Source organism: Carya illinoinensis, chromosome 9, assembly GCF_018687715.1.
Source record: "Carya illinoinensis cultivar Pawnee chromosome 9, C.illinoinensisPawnee_v1, whole genome shotgun sequence".
NCBI lineage: Eukaryota > Viridiplantae > Streptophyta > Magnoliopsida > Fagales > Juglandaceae > Carya > Carya illinoinensis.
Genome location: NC_056760.1, coordinates 29,672,126 through 29,687,559, shown reverse-complemented (window position 1 = coordinate 29,687,559; position 15,434 = coordinate 29,672,126). Strand labels below are relative to the sequence as shown.

At 40.4% G+C, this 15,434-nt stretch overlaps 1 protein-coding gene across 3 annotated transcripts in view; it reads left to right on the top strand.

The window, feature by feature from the left end:
• The window catches only part of LOC122276435 (TATA-binding protein-associated factor BTAF1), a 60,419-nt gene that overhangs the window by 17,382 nt on the left and 27,603 nt on the right, over positions 1-15,434 (top strand). For all 3 annotated transcript variants that reach the window (XM_043086144.1, XM_043086143.1, XM_043086146.1), the window contains exons 7-11: positions 7,926-8,263; positions 10,288-10,396; positions 10,570-11,221; positions 11,588-11,720; positions 11,845-11,913. In XM_043086144.1, coding sequence (XP_042942078.1) covers positions 7,926-8,263; positions 10,288-10,396; positions 10,570-11,221; positions 11,588-11,720; positions 11,845-11,913 — 1,301 coding nt within the window. The remainder of the gene's footprint in view (positions 1-7,925; positions 8,264-10,287; positions 10,397-10,569; positions 11,222-11,587; positions 11,721-11,844; positions 11,914-15,434) is intronic.

Sequence of the window (15,434 nt, the reverse complement as noted above, 5' to 3'; positions counted from 1 at the left end):
ATCGATATTACTTCCGGTTGGTGGAGTTGCGAATGTAAGTAAACATGGCAGAGATCTTTTGATGTAGGATCTCTACCTTACCCATGATGTTTCTTGGACATTCTTTGGGAGCTAACTTCAAAGCCAAAGCCATTTAGGACGGCATTATTGAGAAGCTGGAATGTTTTTTGGCTGGCTGGAAATAGTTTAAACTGTCGAAGGGTTTGAAGTACCTTTGATCAAAAGCACACTTCTAGATTTGCCTCCCTACTATATGTTTGTACCAACCCATTTCCCAATAAAGTCATTTTTAGAGTCTCGGAGAACCGGTGTGCTACTAAACTTTGACTTAAAAAATTTTCTTGTTAACGAAGCACCAGATACAAAAGATTCTATAAATAAATAAAGTCAATGTTTATTAAATATTTGAAATCCAAAAGAAGTCTGCAGAAACACTTAAATAAAATCAATAAGGTCTCATGTGCTTATCAAAATTTATTAAGCTAGAAATCATAAAGCTAGCATAACATAAACTATCTGGGCCTCTACCTCGCCTTCTTGGCCAAGTCCTATCCTGCAGCTCTATCCTCATAAAAATCTTCACCTGGGGAGGTTAAAATATAAAAACATAAAAAAATAAGTTGAATATTTAATAAGCAACACATCATACAATAAACATAATAAACATAAGGTTTTTTGAAAAATATGCATACTCATAAACATATGTAAATATCATGAACATGAACTTGTATTTCACTTGTCATAAGCTGATACTAACTGTTGACCCCTGTGAGTTAGGGGTAGCAAATCTAAGTAGATTTTGATTCCATCGTAACTATAATTATGATTTCACTTGTCATTCATACTTCATCATAATTATACTACATGTTGTATCATAAATTTCAAATGAAATTGCATTCTTTCATAAAATGTTGTAATACATATTCCTCACATAAAATCATAATTTTTTATAAATATTTTAATGCCTAAATCTTCACATAAAATCATGCATGGTTTTTCATAAAATATCTTGATGCATGTATTATGCAACTAAGTGAAATTTATGATGAAGTCAGTAGTGTTGTGGTACCTAGGTCAGTAAGATTGGATTTCCAATCCCTACATTTGTAACGGTCCTCTCATACCAATCTAAGGAATCCTAGAGGAGCCTCCTTCGCCGCCGTCCCCTGTCCAACGAGTGATAACATGTCCGACACAGATAGGACTGGCGGACACCGGTGACGTCACTAAAGGGTATCTGACACCGGATATCCTTCTGGTGACCTGGGTTTTTTTTTCCTGCCTCGCCTCTGCCTGCCTTGCACTAGCTTTCTCAGTGGAGCCACCGACGCCTCTCTTCACAAAAAGGTGAGACGGGTCTCGGCAACCTCTTCGCTAGCATGCGACGTCGGATTCACCCCGGTGACTTTTTTTTAGGTTGGGTTTCTTTTTCCGAGATCTGTCAGGAGCGGCTACCCCGTTGGCTTCCACAAAACTTATTGACGGACACTGGTGGCCTTTCAGTGGCCTCCAGCGTCGGCCTATCTTTGGCGATTGGTTTTTTTTTTGGATTGGGTTTCTTTTTCTGAGATTTGTCAGGAGTGGCGTCCCTGTTGGCTTCCACAGAACCTATCGACGGACACTGGCAACCTCTCGAAGGGCATTTCGCAGTCCAGTTTCCTTCTGGTGATTGGTTTGTATCCCGTAGCCTTTTTCAACAGAATGAAGCCCCCTTACAGCTTGGAAAGCCCCTGCTTTTGAAGTTGAATCAATATGAGGCGGGGAGAAATTCAGATTATACAAAACACTTGCACGAAGGTAACAGAGAATTCATGGCCCAACGATGCTCCAACAAGCATGGTTGGTATCTAACTGTCACCGAATATGGTGGAGGAGGCTAGCAGAGTAGTGTTGTAATTCCTAAAGGGCATGAAGGACAAGGTTGGGGGAAGTTTGCAATGGAATTACGTAGAGCCGTGGATTTGCTTTTTGATGAGGGGTCAAGAAAGGAAAAGAAGAATGAGAACACCAAAGACCCAAGCACATCCACGCTGGCGAAGCGATCGTATGTGGCAGCTTTGAACATGGGTCATGCTTCTGTGGCTTAGAATAAGGGAAACGGTGAAAGTGGTATGCAAATCATGAAAGCTAAGAACCAGCTTGAAGCGATGCAAAATTCTCTAAGGATATGGAAACCCAACTAGTCCAGTTGAAGACAGTGATAACTTTATTGGATTTGGTCCTATCCCTATAACCATATCCAGGAGAGCGTGGCGGGTCAAAAGGAAATCTAGGTTATTTGAAGTAGGGTCTACGTTGGGTGTTGGTGTAGAGAATGCAGTAATGGAATGTCATTTGCCTTAGGTAACACAGGATAAACCATTAGGCGGTGTTACACCCTTGCCCAAAAATTGTAAAAGAGATGTAGGATCCACTGAAGTTGCACATATAGGGTCGCCTGAGGTGAAGGGACTTGCTGTCACCCGAGAAGCTCTAATGGGGATGGAAAGAAACAACGGAGTTGATGAGGTACGGGACTTGTCATTGTTGCCTTGCATGGAAGAAAGTCCAGAATTGGGAATGCAATTGGTTAATGTGTTTGAGGATAATATTGCTCCCTTGGTCTCTTTTCTTCCAATAGCGGATTGGATTCTGCCTAAAGTTAACAAGATTCTGCCTTTCATGGGAATTTCACATGGAGGATGCGAAGACCAGTTCAATGAACTAATCACCGTGATCGAGGCAAGCCATGTGGTTGAAACCAAAAGTTTCAAGAAAAACAGGGAGTTACAACATCTTTTTTGGGCAATTAGCTACGACACTAAGAGAGGTAGCTCAGTTAGAGGGAGGTCTAAAAGGAGGGCAATGTGAGGACGGGAAACACAAGGGGTTGGGGTTGGGGTTTGGCTTGGGTATTAGTTATACGGGAAACAAGGGGTTGAGGTTCAGTGTAATGTTTTGGGTATTTTGGGTAGTTTTGGGATTAGTGTATTTTGGATTGTTTTTCTCGGGCTTTTTTGGCTCATTAGGGGCACTTTATTATGGGCTAGGTGTTTTCTTGTATACGTTCAGTGTACATGGTTACTCATTTTGATATATAAAATATTTTTACTTATAAAAAAAAAAAAAGTGAAACTTATGCATAAATCATGGCATTTATAAATTAATCATAAATTGGGTACATAAAATGGGGCTTCCAATGGACGGTGTACATGCATAATACATTTATAAAAAAACATGCCTTTTACCGTATATACATGTAAGGGTATGATCATGCTAGCTACTTTGTAGTGCTAATCCAATATTTCTGGGGCGTGACTTATTATCTATAAAATACACTTACGTAAATTTCTGATTTAAAACGTACTTCATATTCAAAACTCAAATTACCGGAATATTTTGTATTTCTCTAATACCTAAAATCCTCAAAAAGCCCTAAAATATTGTCACTCCAATTTCACGTAATTTCTCCAAATAATCATTTGATTAACCTACAAAATATATATTTTTTGATAAGTAATTAACCTCCAAAATATTATCACACTTAAACGTCTAATCCTTGATTTTCATCATCAAGATTTCACTATAAAATAATAAGTGCTAAAATGATTTCTACACAATATCCACGCTAAAATTTATAACCCCAGTTAAATTTCTCTACACGCGGTTATATTTAATAATCCCATAATCCGTTATTGCAAATTACCTAAAATCAGCGCACATACATAATTTGACGAGAGTCAAGGTTTACATGTACGTGTCTAGAGCTTCCTAATTTCGAATTAGAAGATGGGTGACCTAAAATCGGCCATTAGAAGTTTATTTCAATTGAAAAATCAATGATTGAAGTCCCATATGCAGTCTTAGTCACTGCCAATCCTACATGAACTATTAGATCATGTATTTAAATTCAAATTCTCTTCTTGAATGATCGTGGCCAAGTCAAACTTGAACTAGTCGTCATCCTCTCCCAAATCTCTCTATAAATATCTCTATTCCGCGTGTTATTTGGAAAAAAAAAAAAAAAAACCATAAACCTCCCAGTTTAGCACCGTAATCGATTTTGTTGGAAATTTTAGGAAGCAATGCTACAAAGTAAGTAGCTTGATTATAAATTAAAATTAACATACGTTAGCTAGTTATATATATTATTAAAGCTAGTTCTTTGGAAGCCAGTGTTTACGTACCATGCATGTTATTATATTTGCAAGCACGTCATTCATCATGTTTCATTCCGTATATTATAGTTATGTATGTATTATGCATCTCACGTTGCCTAAGACACATAAACTTTCATGAGACCAAGTAAGATAAGGTAGAACAATTAATCGGATGGCTATTCAGATGCATGGTACCAATGCAATTTTAGGGTGGATGTGCAAGCCATAGATTCAAGCTTGGTCCACCATAGTATGCCAGAATACTATCAGCGGTTCCCTTTGCGACCGCGGGATGTGCGACCGGTGCACAACCTAGCACACATGGTTAAGTGTGGTGGCCAGTCAAAAAAGTCAAATAAATCAGACTAGTCAGTCAATTCAAATAAATAAGTTATGCATAGCATAAGAATCGTAATTAGTCATGATTTTATGTTCAACATGAAATATTTTATGAAAACCTTAAGTATGTTTACGTTGTGATGGGTTTCTTTCGCGCGCACTCTTATTTCTGATTTCAATATTTTAATACAAAACAACTATTTATTATATAAAATCTTTGTATCTGGCGCGAGTATAAGAAAATATTTTTAAGTCAAGGTCAGTACTAGTAGTCTGGTTCCCCGAGAATTTCTAAAAGTGATAGAGACTACCAAGAGATAGAGACTACCAGAATTTTTAAACCTGGGGAGTGGGGTGTTATAGAGAGAGATTACCAAGAGAGTTGAGGGGATAGAGACTCACTGTGCAGTAGCGACCAAACATTGGCAGCTTCCGCCATCGGTTAAGATGTAGAGGCTTGCAGTTTTTGTGGGGTGGGGGAGGAGGTGCTTTGTTTTGAGGAGCAAAAACAGAGCTTGCTGTGTGGGGTTGGATGCATGGAGGTTGTTGGAGTGGAGGAAGAAAATGTGGGACGGTGGTGGGCTTGGCTTCGGGTTGCTAGTGCACGGTTAGTGGTGTGAAACAGGGCTATTCGTGCAGTGGGTTTCACGGTGGCTGAGCATAAGAGTGTTATGGTGGTGGTGTATTACGGTTTGGTTGCTGGAGGTGGATGAGCATATAGTGATTGAGTGGAGGCCGTGAGGGTGCTGGGCTTGTTTTTGATGTGTTGCAAGCGACTTGGTCGTGGGCTGTGAGGAAGGAAGGGATGGTGGGTGGTTTCCGACGTGCTTGGTGTTCTGGTCATGGCTGTAACATGAGTAATGTGAGGTGTGGCTGCTTTAGGTTTCATAGGTGATTTTCACGAACAGAAGGACTTCATACTGTTAGGTTTAAGACTATTAACCTGAAGATGATCGTGGAATTGTAACCCTTTTGAGAGGGCTCTATTCAGTGAATTCTAGTGGAAGTTTGAGATGTGCATGCCTTAGAGTTATATTGAAGGCAGCCGGTTAAAGAGTTTTAACGTGAAGATGACCTGTAGAGTTGTATCCCTGTTGGCCAAATCCTAAATATAATTATTAGACAAACACTCCGAATCTTAAACTAAACAAGCTCCACATGATGACAAAAGACAATTATTGGAGATAATCCCTCGTACTATATAGGCACTAATCTGCAATCATCCCTAAAATTTAGACCAACCAAAAAAAAAAAACCACCTTGCATGCTATAGTTAAGGGTTGTTTGGAAATAATTTTCATCTCATCTCATTTCCTTTCCTTCTCAAACATCACTCAAACGCAAATACTTTCAAACTAATCATTATAACTTTCCCAAACTTCCAAACAAAATACAAAAAATAATTCAATTTTTTTCAAATCTCATAACAAAAATAACATTACAAAATCGATTCTAACAATATTTTAATTTTTTATTCAACTTTTTCTCTCTCATTTTTCAAAACCTAGTAAATACTTAACTCAAACTATCTCATTACTATTCACAAAATTCTCATCTCATCTTATTCCCCAAGCATCCCCTTAATCCTCTTTAATTGAGCTCTTTGGGGAAAATAGCTATGATGCTATCTATGAAGGAGAGAGCCTCTAGCAAGTGTTGATATGTATCACTCCCTCCCTTACATGGTTGGGAATGCTACTAACTTTTAAAAATTTGCTTATGAGCCAAGTATAAAAGATTCTAAATTTTTTTCATTTCTAGTCTCCGCCTCTGCCTCTTTTCCTTAAGCCAAGTCTTGTCGTGCAATTTCATCCTCACATTGATCATCATGTGAGAAGATTAACATATTGCAAATAAAAGAAAGTGAGTCGAATACTCGATAACAAAATTATGTAGTGAACCTATTATAACTTCTTTTTTTTTTGGTAATAAGTTATTTTATTGAAATAAGGATGGGCATAGCCCAGGTACAAGTACACTGGAAGTATACATGTGGCAAATCATTGTCATATTGTGAACGACCCTATTCAATGGAGTGCCTCTTTTGTCAGGGAGGCCAATGATCGGGAGATGGACCTCTCTACATCATTGTGTGATAAGTTATATTCATATAGAGTTGGACTTCATGGCGAAGATAAATTGGTTTGGGTCCTATCTAATAAAGGATTGTTTGAAGTCAAGTCATTCTACAATGTGTTGTGTGATTGGGTTATGAGCAATGATCGTAGTTTCAAGGATTGTGAGAGATCGGTGCAAGCTCAAGTCCTTTCTTAATAACCTCTTTTATTGGATGGATTGTAGTCCAGAATTTTGTATCATATTTCTAGGTTAATGAGTTTTTAGCATTTGTATAAAAAAGATTAAAAATGCTGAATTGGTGCTCCAACTATAATGAGGTGTGTAGAATAAAGTCCTCTAAATCGGTGCTCGAACCACATTTGTCATCACTAACCTTGCCCACAGGAAGTCCATTAGAAGTTTCTCAGACCAGTAAGCTATCCCATCTGGGATGTGGAAGAGCAACAAAGAGTAAGTTGGCTCTTGGATAGAGTGCTCTATATCAAAGTGTCATGCCCGCCCTCGGACAAATAGTGTCTCTTCCAACCAGCCAACTGACTTTCTTTTTTCTTAATAATGTTGTCCCATATTGATTTTGCTTTAGATGTTAGCTCCAATGGTAGGCCCAAGTACTTCATTTGATGAGATGGCATTTTACATCCTAGGATATGAGCCAATGCTCCAGTATTATCCATCACTACAATTGAGACTAGTTTTGGGTTGACCACATTACTTTTTAGCCTTGACACAACTTCATAGCATATGAATAGACATCTCTGGTGGCAGCTATGATCTGGCATAGTCTCCCTCTACGGAGTCTTCAGATTGGGCTTTTTAGAAAATTAGGGGGTTTCATAGTTAGTGGGGTTGTCCTTTGAAGAATTTGAAGAAGAGTTGATGGCGTAATCAAAAGTCCTTGGTGGATTTTTTTTTTTAATTTTATAAGTAAGACCTTAGTGGAATCTTCCGGTTCTTCTTCTGTTTTCTAGAGCAGAGGGAACCACAGATTAAAGATTAATTGGTTCTATCATTTGTGATGATAAGCGAGGACAAACTAGCAGAGGTAGAGGTAAGTGAATGGGGAGAAGTTTTTCCTCATGAAGCACGACTGGATGGTTGGATGGCTGCCCACTACAGTTCTTGGTTTGCTAGTTTTCCAGGTCAATGAACTCATGCTTTTTCTCCTCTATTGGATTATAGGGGCTTTTGTATGCTTCTTGTGTACATGGGATGCACTCCTATTCATTATTAATAAGATCGAGTTTAATTTATTTCTTCTTTCTTTTGGTTGTTTAGCCTGTATATTTCATTAGATACATTGGTAAATTCTGTATAGGAAGTTGGAGTTTTATGTGCCTTTATGCTATATGTCATCATTCTTTTATGCAGGTTTGGATGTCTGCGAGCAGTTCATGGATGTTAGTGATATGATAAGAGATGAGGACCTTATTGTGCACAAAGTTAACTTCCTGGGCAATGGGATAGACCAAAGAGTTTACGCTTCGCGATCTGTACATAATATTCAACAGCTAGTGGCAAATATGGTTCCTAGTGTCATATCTAAGAGGCCAAGTGCAAGGGAAATGAATCTGCTTAAAAGAAAAGCAAAAATAAGTTCAAAAGACCAAACAAAGTGTTGGTCTGAGGATGGAGACACGGAGATTTCATATGCTCAAAACTTGACGACACTAAAGGGTCAATGTCCTGATTCTGTAAATTGTGATAAGGTATTAGACTGTACTACATCTTATCAAAGTTATGTTGGATACATTTTGGTTTGTATTTGTTTCATTGCTTCCTATCAACAAGCTGAAAAATTCATGGTTTATCGCATTAGTTTTATCCAGGGGGTATGTGGTACTACTATTATCATTTTCAACAATATAGAACACTAAAACTTGCCTTGACATTCACAATTTTATCCTTCTAATTTTTGTCTTGATGAATCCTAATTACATATATGTATTTCTTGATATTTTCCTGGAGAATATCAGTTATGATGATCTTTTTATAGATCAAATTCGTGTGTATGACGTAAAAGGTGTAAAATGTATTGGGGGAGTAAAAGGTAGTGTAGACATTGATGGGTCGGCCTTATGATTGGGACTACTTGTGGAGCACTCTGTGGGAGGAGTTTGATTGAATATGTTGGAGTGGTCTAAGGTGCTCTCTATTTTCTGAGGGAGGATTCGGGTCTAAAGTTTAATGTGGTCCAACAAAACTCTCCTGTGGAAAGTGCGAGAATATTTGGCGAATGGCCGTGGATACAAAATATGGCGATGACAACTAGTGGGGTGGGTGGTGTTCTAATGAGGTTAATTGGTCTTGTGGGATAGATCTTCGGTAAATGTACTGGAAAAGACATGTAAACCTTCCTAGAAAACAAGACAATGTCTCATACATGGATTCACTGGCGATATATTGATGGTTGGTTGATTCTTCGTGTGCCTTTGAATTAATAATTGATTTGTTGTACTGTGCAAAGGATCTTCAATCAACATGTATTTGACATTCCATATAATGCAAAGGATATTATCTTGAAAAACATGCTGGAAAAAAGAGACTCCATCAAGGCCATCTAAAAATGACATGTTCTATTTGTATGAAGGGCTTCCTCCATATGACCCTATGCAATTAAGGGCCTGTTTGGAAGATGAGATGGTTTCATCTCGTCATTTTCTTCCCAAACACCATTCAGACACATACTTTTCAATTTCAAATCTTTGACTTTTTCATCTAATTATTACAATTTTTCCAAACTTCCAACAAAACACAAAAAACAATTCAACTTATTGAAATTCCAAAACAAAAATAATATTCTAGCAATATTTCAATTTTATAATATTCTTATTCAACTTTTTGTCTCATTTCCCAAAACCCCATAAAACATCATAACTCAAATCATTTCACTACTATTCACAAACTATTTTACTCTTATTCACAGATTTATCATCTCATCTCATTCCTCAAGCATCTCCAAAATTTTCATAGCATCATGTTATGATAGCACCCAAAGCCACCCCGTAAAGTTGTCTTCTCTTTCTTCCTATCCTCACAAATCATTTTTGACAGTTGATATGAATGATTGTCCTCCTTGAAGCTATATGACAAGATTTGAAATATATCTCCAAGTACAATATGGACGAAGAGTTTTCGCACAGAAAGATCATCATGAAGTTGTTTATATAGAGGCAAGGTTGGGGTTTTTAAACATGGTGAGTAATCCAGATTAACATGTGCAGTAATGATTGGGAATATCCCCTCTACGCTTGCATGAGACCTGGATGAGTACGCTTTATAAGCAAATATTGATACCATATCTGCAGTGAAAGATAAAGCAACAGAACTTGTTCGATGGTGAGAGACATGAGGAAAGATAAAACAAAAATATTTGCAACCTGGAAATGTTGTCCTGCTAATGTGATACTTGATCCAGACTCTTCTGTGCTTTATGAAGTAGATGCTTTACCTCCATGAAGTTCTAAACTTAGTTTTCTCTAAGGTTTCACGGATCTTAAGGAAACGTTACCGTTCTTCTATCTTATACAGTTTTGGGCTTCCATGCATTGTGGACTACTTCAGCTGCATGTTTTCTTGTTTAGTGCTTTAACATCTAATGAGGGCTACTTGTAAGATGAAATTCACTTTCTGTTTTTGTGGTCATGGCATTGTTTGTTGATTACCTACCCTATTTTGATTTCTGCATATTTGGGCATCAGATGCAACTGTTTGGCTTTTGCTTGTAATGCAGGCATTTTTGGATGTTAATCATGTTGATGACAGCTTTGAACAAGATGTTGAAGGGCGGTGGCCTTTCCACAGCTTTTTTGAGCAGCTCATCCTTGAAATGTTTGATCCAGGTGAGTCATCTTATCTTAAGCCATTTAATTTTCCTTTTTTCTTGGGGTGGGGTTGGGGGACAGAGACCTTTCATCAGGATCTTTATTATTATTATTTTAGTTCTTTTTACTGTCAAGTGCTCCCAACTGTATATTGACTACCTGTAAAAAAATGTCTGACTGTATGTTGTCAGCTTGGGAGGTTCGCCATGGTAGTGTCATGGCTTTGAGGGAAATTTTAACCCATCAAGGTGCTTCTGCTGGTGTGATTTTGCCTTACTCGAGCTTTGACGGTGGATTGTTTGAACTAGAAGATGATGGTAGATCTAATGTGATGAAGAGGGAGAGAGAGATTGATTTGAATATGCAAGTATCTTCAGATGGGCCTGAGCCCAATCTGAAGAGGCCCAAGTTGCAAGTTTCATCAGATGGGCCTGAACCAAATCTGATGTCGTCCAAGTTTGAAGATGTGTCATCCCAACCGATAGCTACAGTGGTCTCTTCCAGTGAGGTCGGTAATTTTGATTCCAGCGTGAAGGTTGATCATGGGTGGAATTTTCCTTCTGGACAAGTTAATGGTCAACTGAATGTTACTTCTATTAAGGTAGAGCCTGAATCTCTCCTTACTGAGGTATCTTATTCACGTAAAGAAGCTGCTGACACAGCAGAAACCGAAGGATTCTCTGAGGATAGGGTTTCCACTGGAAAAGCAGAGATGCTGAAAAATACTCCTGAAAATTATGAGCTGATTAACTTGGTTAAAGTAGCTAGGCATTCTTGGCTAAAAAATTCTGGATTTCTTCAAGAGTGTGCGATTCGTCTCTTGTGTGTGTTGTCTTTAGACCGGTATGGCTTCATATACCAATTCTTTTAATATGCTTTAGCTCAGTTACTGATTTTCTGTTTGCATTTATAATTGAAAGTGAAGTTATGTTCATCATACTTTTCACCATCATTCTCATTAAAATATTGGTTGGTATGTATTACTTTTTCCTTAATTGCCAATCATTTTATGGCACATCGTTGATGATGAGAGGATGATGGTTAAAAGAATGAACAGTATTTTTCTTATTAAAACTAGATTTTATCCTTTACAATGTGCTTCCTGTTACTTATTTATATTCTTCATCCAATATTTTTTGTAACTATGATGTCATGGATCTCTCTACTACGTCTCAGTAATTTCAATTGTTTTATTTTTGTTTCTTTCAGATTTGGTGATTATGTATCGGATCAGGTTGTTGCCCCTGTACGGGAAACTTGTGCACAGGCGTTAGGTGCTGCTTTTAAATACATGCACCCCACATTAATTTTTGAAACATTGAACGTATTGCTGAAAATGCAGGTAAATGTGATCTAAGGGCATGTCTTCAGTCCTACGGATATTGTTTTGTGTATGTTGAATTTCTTATCATTCACATTTCTTTTGATTGGCAATGTTTATGCTTCGATGATTCTTCCTTGTTCAGTATAGACCAGAGTGGGAAATTCGTCATGGGAGCCTTTTGGGTATCAAGTATTTGGTTGCTGTGCGGCAGGTAAATCTTTGTTTTAGCGCTATCTATGTGTTATGGTTCTTGTGGGAAACAATGAACCTTTCTGAAATTTAACTATTGAACATTTCTTACGTTTGTAGCTGCATGTTGTAGTCTTTGAAATGGGAATATAATTTTGAGTTTTTATTACCAATGATAGTGGGATAAAGTGATAAGCTTCTTCTTTGTAGCCATCTCTCATAATGTCTTGCTGCAATTTAAAGTTGAAGAGTGTTGGGCTCTGCATGTTTGGATCAGATTGCCTAAAATAGTGGCATAGATGTTGGCATCTAGTTTCTTACCTAATTGAAGTGTCAATTTATTTTCCTGTTTTCTCTCCGTACACTCCCTTCGTGCCTGCATGCATGCAACTTTCTCTCACTCCGGCGCCCCTCGCCGGAGCTGATTTCTCTCTTCCATCTCTATAATCCTCCTCCCTTCCTCACCTTTTCCCTTATCTTTTTTCTCTCACCCTCTCTCTTTCTCCCCTGTTTTTTCTGCAATGGAGAACATTAGACATTTTTCTGTGGAGTCCAAAACTTTTGTTTTCTCGAAGGTGGGAGCAAATTGTTTTCGTATTCTAGAGAAAAGCAGACGCATGGCTCTTTATTTGCTTATCAATGGGGCGGCGGCTTCATGGGTGGTGAAAATGGTGGTGGAAGCTGCCGAGACCAGGTGGCGTGAGAATTTCTTTAAAAAAATGAGGATCGGCAATGGGTTTCTCACCCTTCATCTACTCAGAAATGCTAGGGGCTGCTATCTCCACCTGGAGGAATTCGTCAATGGCAGAAGAAGAGGCTCCCTAATCATCCCTGAAGGCACCAAGAGTTGTGGATGTGAGGGGTTTGCCTACAACCTCAGAAAAGTGGCTGAACATGAGGCTCCAAGTCGGGTTGGGGAGTTTGGATTCAGGCCATTGGCCACGCCGGCTTCTTATGCCGCGGTTTTATCTGGTGCAACGGGAGAGTGCAGCGCTGTACAGGAGTTGCAGGAAGATAAATCTGGTTGTTGCCCAGCGGTAGTGGAGGGGATTTCTGACAGTGGTACAGCATTAGGTGAAATAGAAGGAGTATTTTGGGATGTTAAATCCAAACTTTCGGGTGTACTCCAAGAGGTTGCTACTCTGGTGAATAAAGTAGACATGGGACTCGGCATGGTGATGGGACGGAGTAAGGTGTGCACGTCTGTCTCGCTCCAGCCAATCTCAGAAAGTTGTTTTCCCATTATGGGAGGGAAAGCCTCTGCATGTGCAGAGATAACTGAAGGTTGTGGGGCTTTGGTAAGCGCACGGCCTCTCGGGCCTTTGTTTGCCTCTGGGCCGAACGGGCCTCAAAGCCCGCAAAGGGCAAAAAATGTTTTAAACCCCCACCAGGCCGGTTCCCCCATCCAGGCTTCAAGGCCAGTTCACCCACCCGGTTCCCAGCAGGCCCCTTCTACACGGGCCTCGACCCCACTCACTCGGGCTTTAAGCCCAAGCCCTTGGCCCGCTCCCCAGACGGGTTCCCCCTCTCGGGTCGAGCCCGTGACCCGGAAGGAGCCTTCAACACACGGATCTCGGTCTCGTGACCCGCTTTCAGGCTCCCTCAACCAAACCCCGCCGGCAATCACGCCGGCCACCCCGCCGGCATCGCAGAAAGTGCCGACTAGCTCCAGCGACCCTACTGGCGTAGTCAAAGCATCGCCTAAACCCACTAAGGTGGCAAGTACGCCTCCGACAGAGTTGCCCACGGAGGAAATCGACGTCACCGTCGATCCTCTCGCCTCCGTGGGCCCGAATCCGGCACAGAAGCTTCCGATCTATCCTTTGGAAGCTACTGGGTTCTCTTCCGAGGGCCATTTCTCCTCCGGGAATGAAGATCACTCCTCACCAGCAGTTCGGTTTGCTCCTTCCTTGATGGATTCCTCTGAGTTTACCTCCAGGGTTCTTTGTACGCTTGAGGAAGAGGTTGAACTTGGTCTTGAAGTGGGAGAAGAAGGGGAGGCAGATTTAGGGTCAAGCCTTTTGGTACCTTTCACTGATATGGGGATTGAAGGGGATGTTGTGGGGAATGAAGGGGATGATCCCAGCCCACTTTGCTTGTTGCCCCCAGCATTGCCGTGGTCTGACCCACAAACAGATTGGGTGCTGAAGAAGGTAGAGGACATTCGGCATTGCGCGGGGATTTCTTGCGTCGGCTTCGAGGACCAGTTGACAGCATTGTTCACAGCCATTGCAGCAGAGCAGTCTCACCACCTCCGATCCGCCAGCAAAAGGGAAAGGGAATTAAAGAGACTTTCATGTTCCGTAAATTATGATCGAGAAGGTAGCGCTAGCCGGGAAAGAATTACTGATAGGGTGACCTTAGGTGATCCATGAAGCCCAAAATCCTTTCATAGAATGTTCGGGGTTTAAACAACCCGAACAAACGCCTTAGGGTGAAGAACCTAATCCGGGATTGGAAGGTGGACATCATTTGTTTACAGGAGACCAAATTGAAGTACGTAGATAGGAATATTATTAGAAGTTTATGGAATTGCGCTTATGCGGGATGGACTAGCTTGCCTTCCAAGGGCGCTTCAGGGGGCATTATTGTGATGTGGGATAAGAGAGTTGTTGATTTGGTGGAAGAATCCATTGGGGAGTTTGTGGTTGCATGTTTCTTTAAATCTTTGGAGGATGGGTTCGCGTGGGGCTTTGCAGGTGTTTATGGCCCGAATAATGATAATAGCAGGAAGTTTCTTTGGGACGAGATCGCTGGCTTGTGTAGTTGGTGGGAGGGTCCTTGGTGCATTGGAGGCGATTTCAACACCACTCGGTTCTCGAGTGAAAGGTCGGGGGACTCTAACTCGGGATCAGCCATGGCTGATTTCTCAGCTTTAATATTCGAACTGGACTTGCTTGATCTACCCCTAGGGGGGGTGACTATACTTGGTCAAATGGGAGGGCATGGTCTCGCCTGGACAGATTTATGGTCTCTCCGTCTTGGGAGACACATTTCCCCACCCTTTGTCAGAAGCGCCTTCCCAGGCTTTGCTCAGATCACTTTCCACTCATGTTGGATTGTGGAGGTATTCACGAGGGGCGGAGATACTTCAAATTTGAGAATATGTGGCTGAAGGTGGAGGGATTTATGGACAAAATCAGATCTTGGTGGTCCTCCTATCAGATTTCGGGCACCCCCAGTTTTGTTTTAGCCGGAAAACTTAAATTCTTGAAAAATGACCTAAGAACATGGAATTTGGAAACCTTCGGGAATCTAAATAACCAAAGACACACTCTTTTTCAGGAACTGCAGCACTTGGAGGACAAAGAAGCATCTGTGGCCCTCACCTCACGGCTGAGGAGAAGGAAAGGAAAACGGTGGTGATAGCCGAACTGGAAAAAATCACACTCTTGGAGGAGATATCCTGGAGACAAAAATCACGAGCCCTTTGGTTGAAAGAAGGGGACAAGTGCACTAAATTCTTCCATAGTGTCGCCAATTCCCATAGACGAACCAACGCCATTGAGGTTTTACATTCCGACGGGAGGATTATCTCCAACA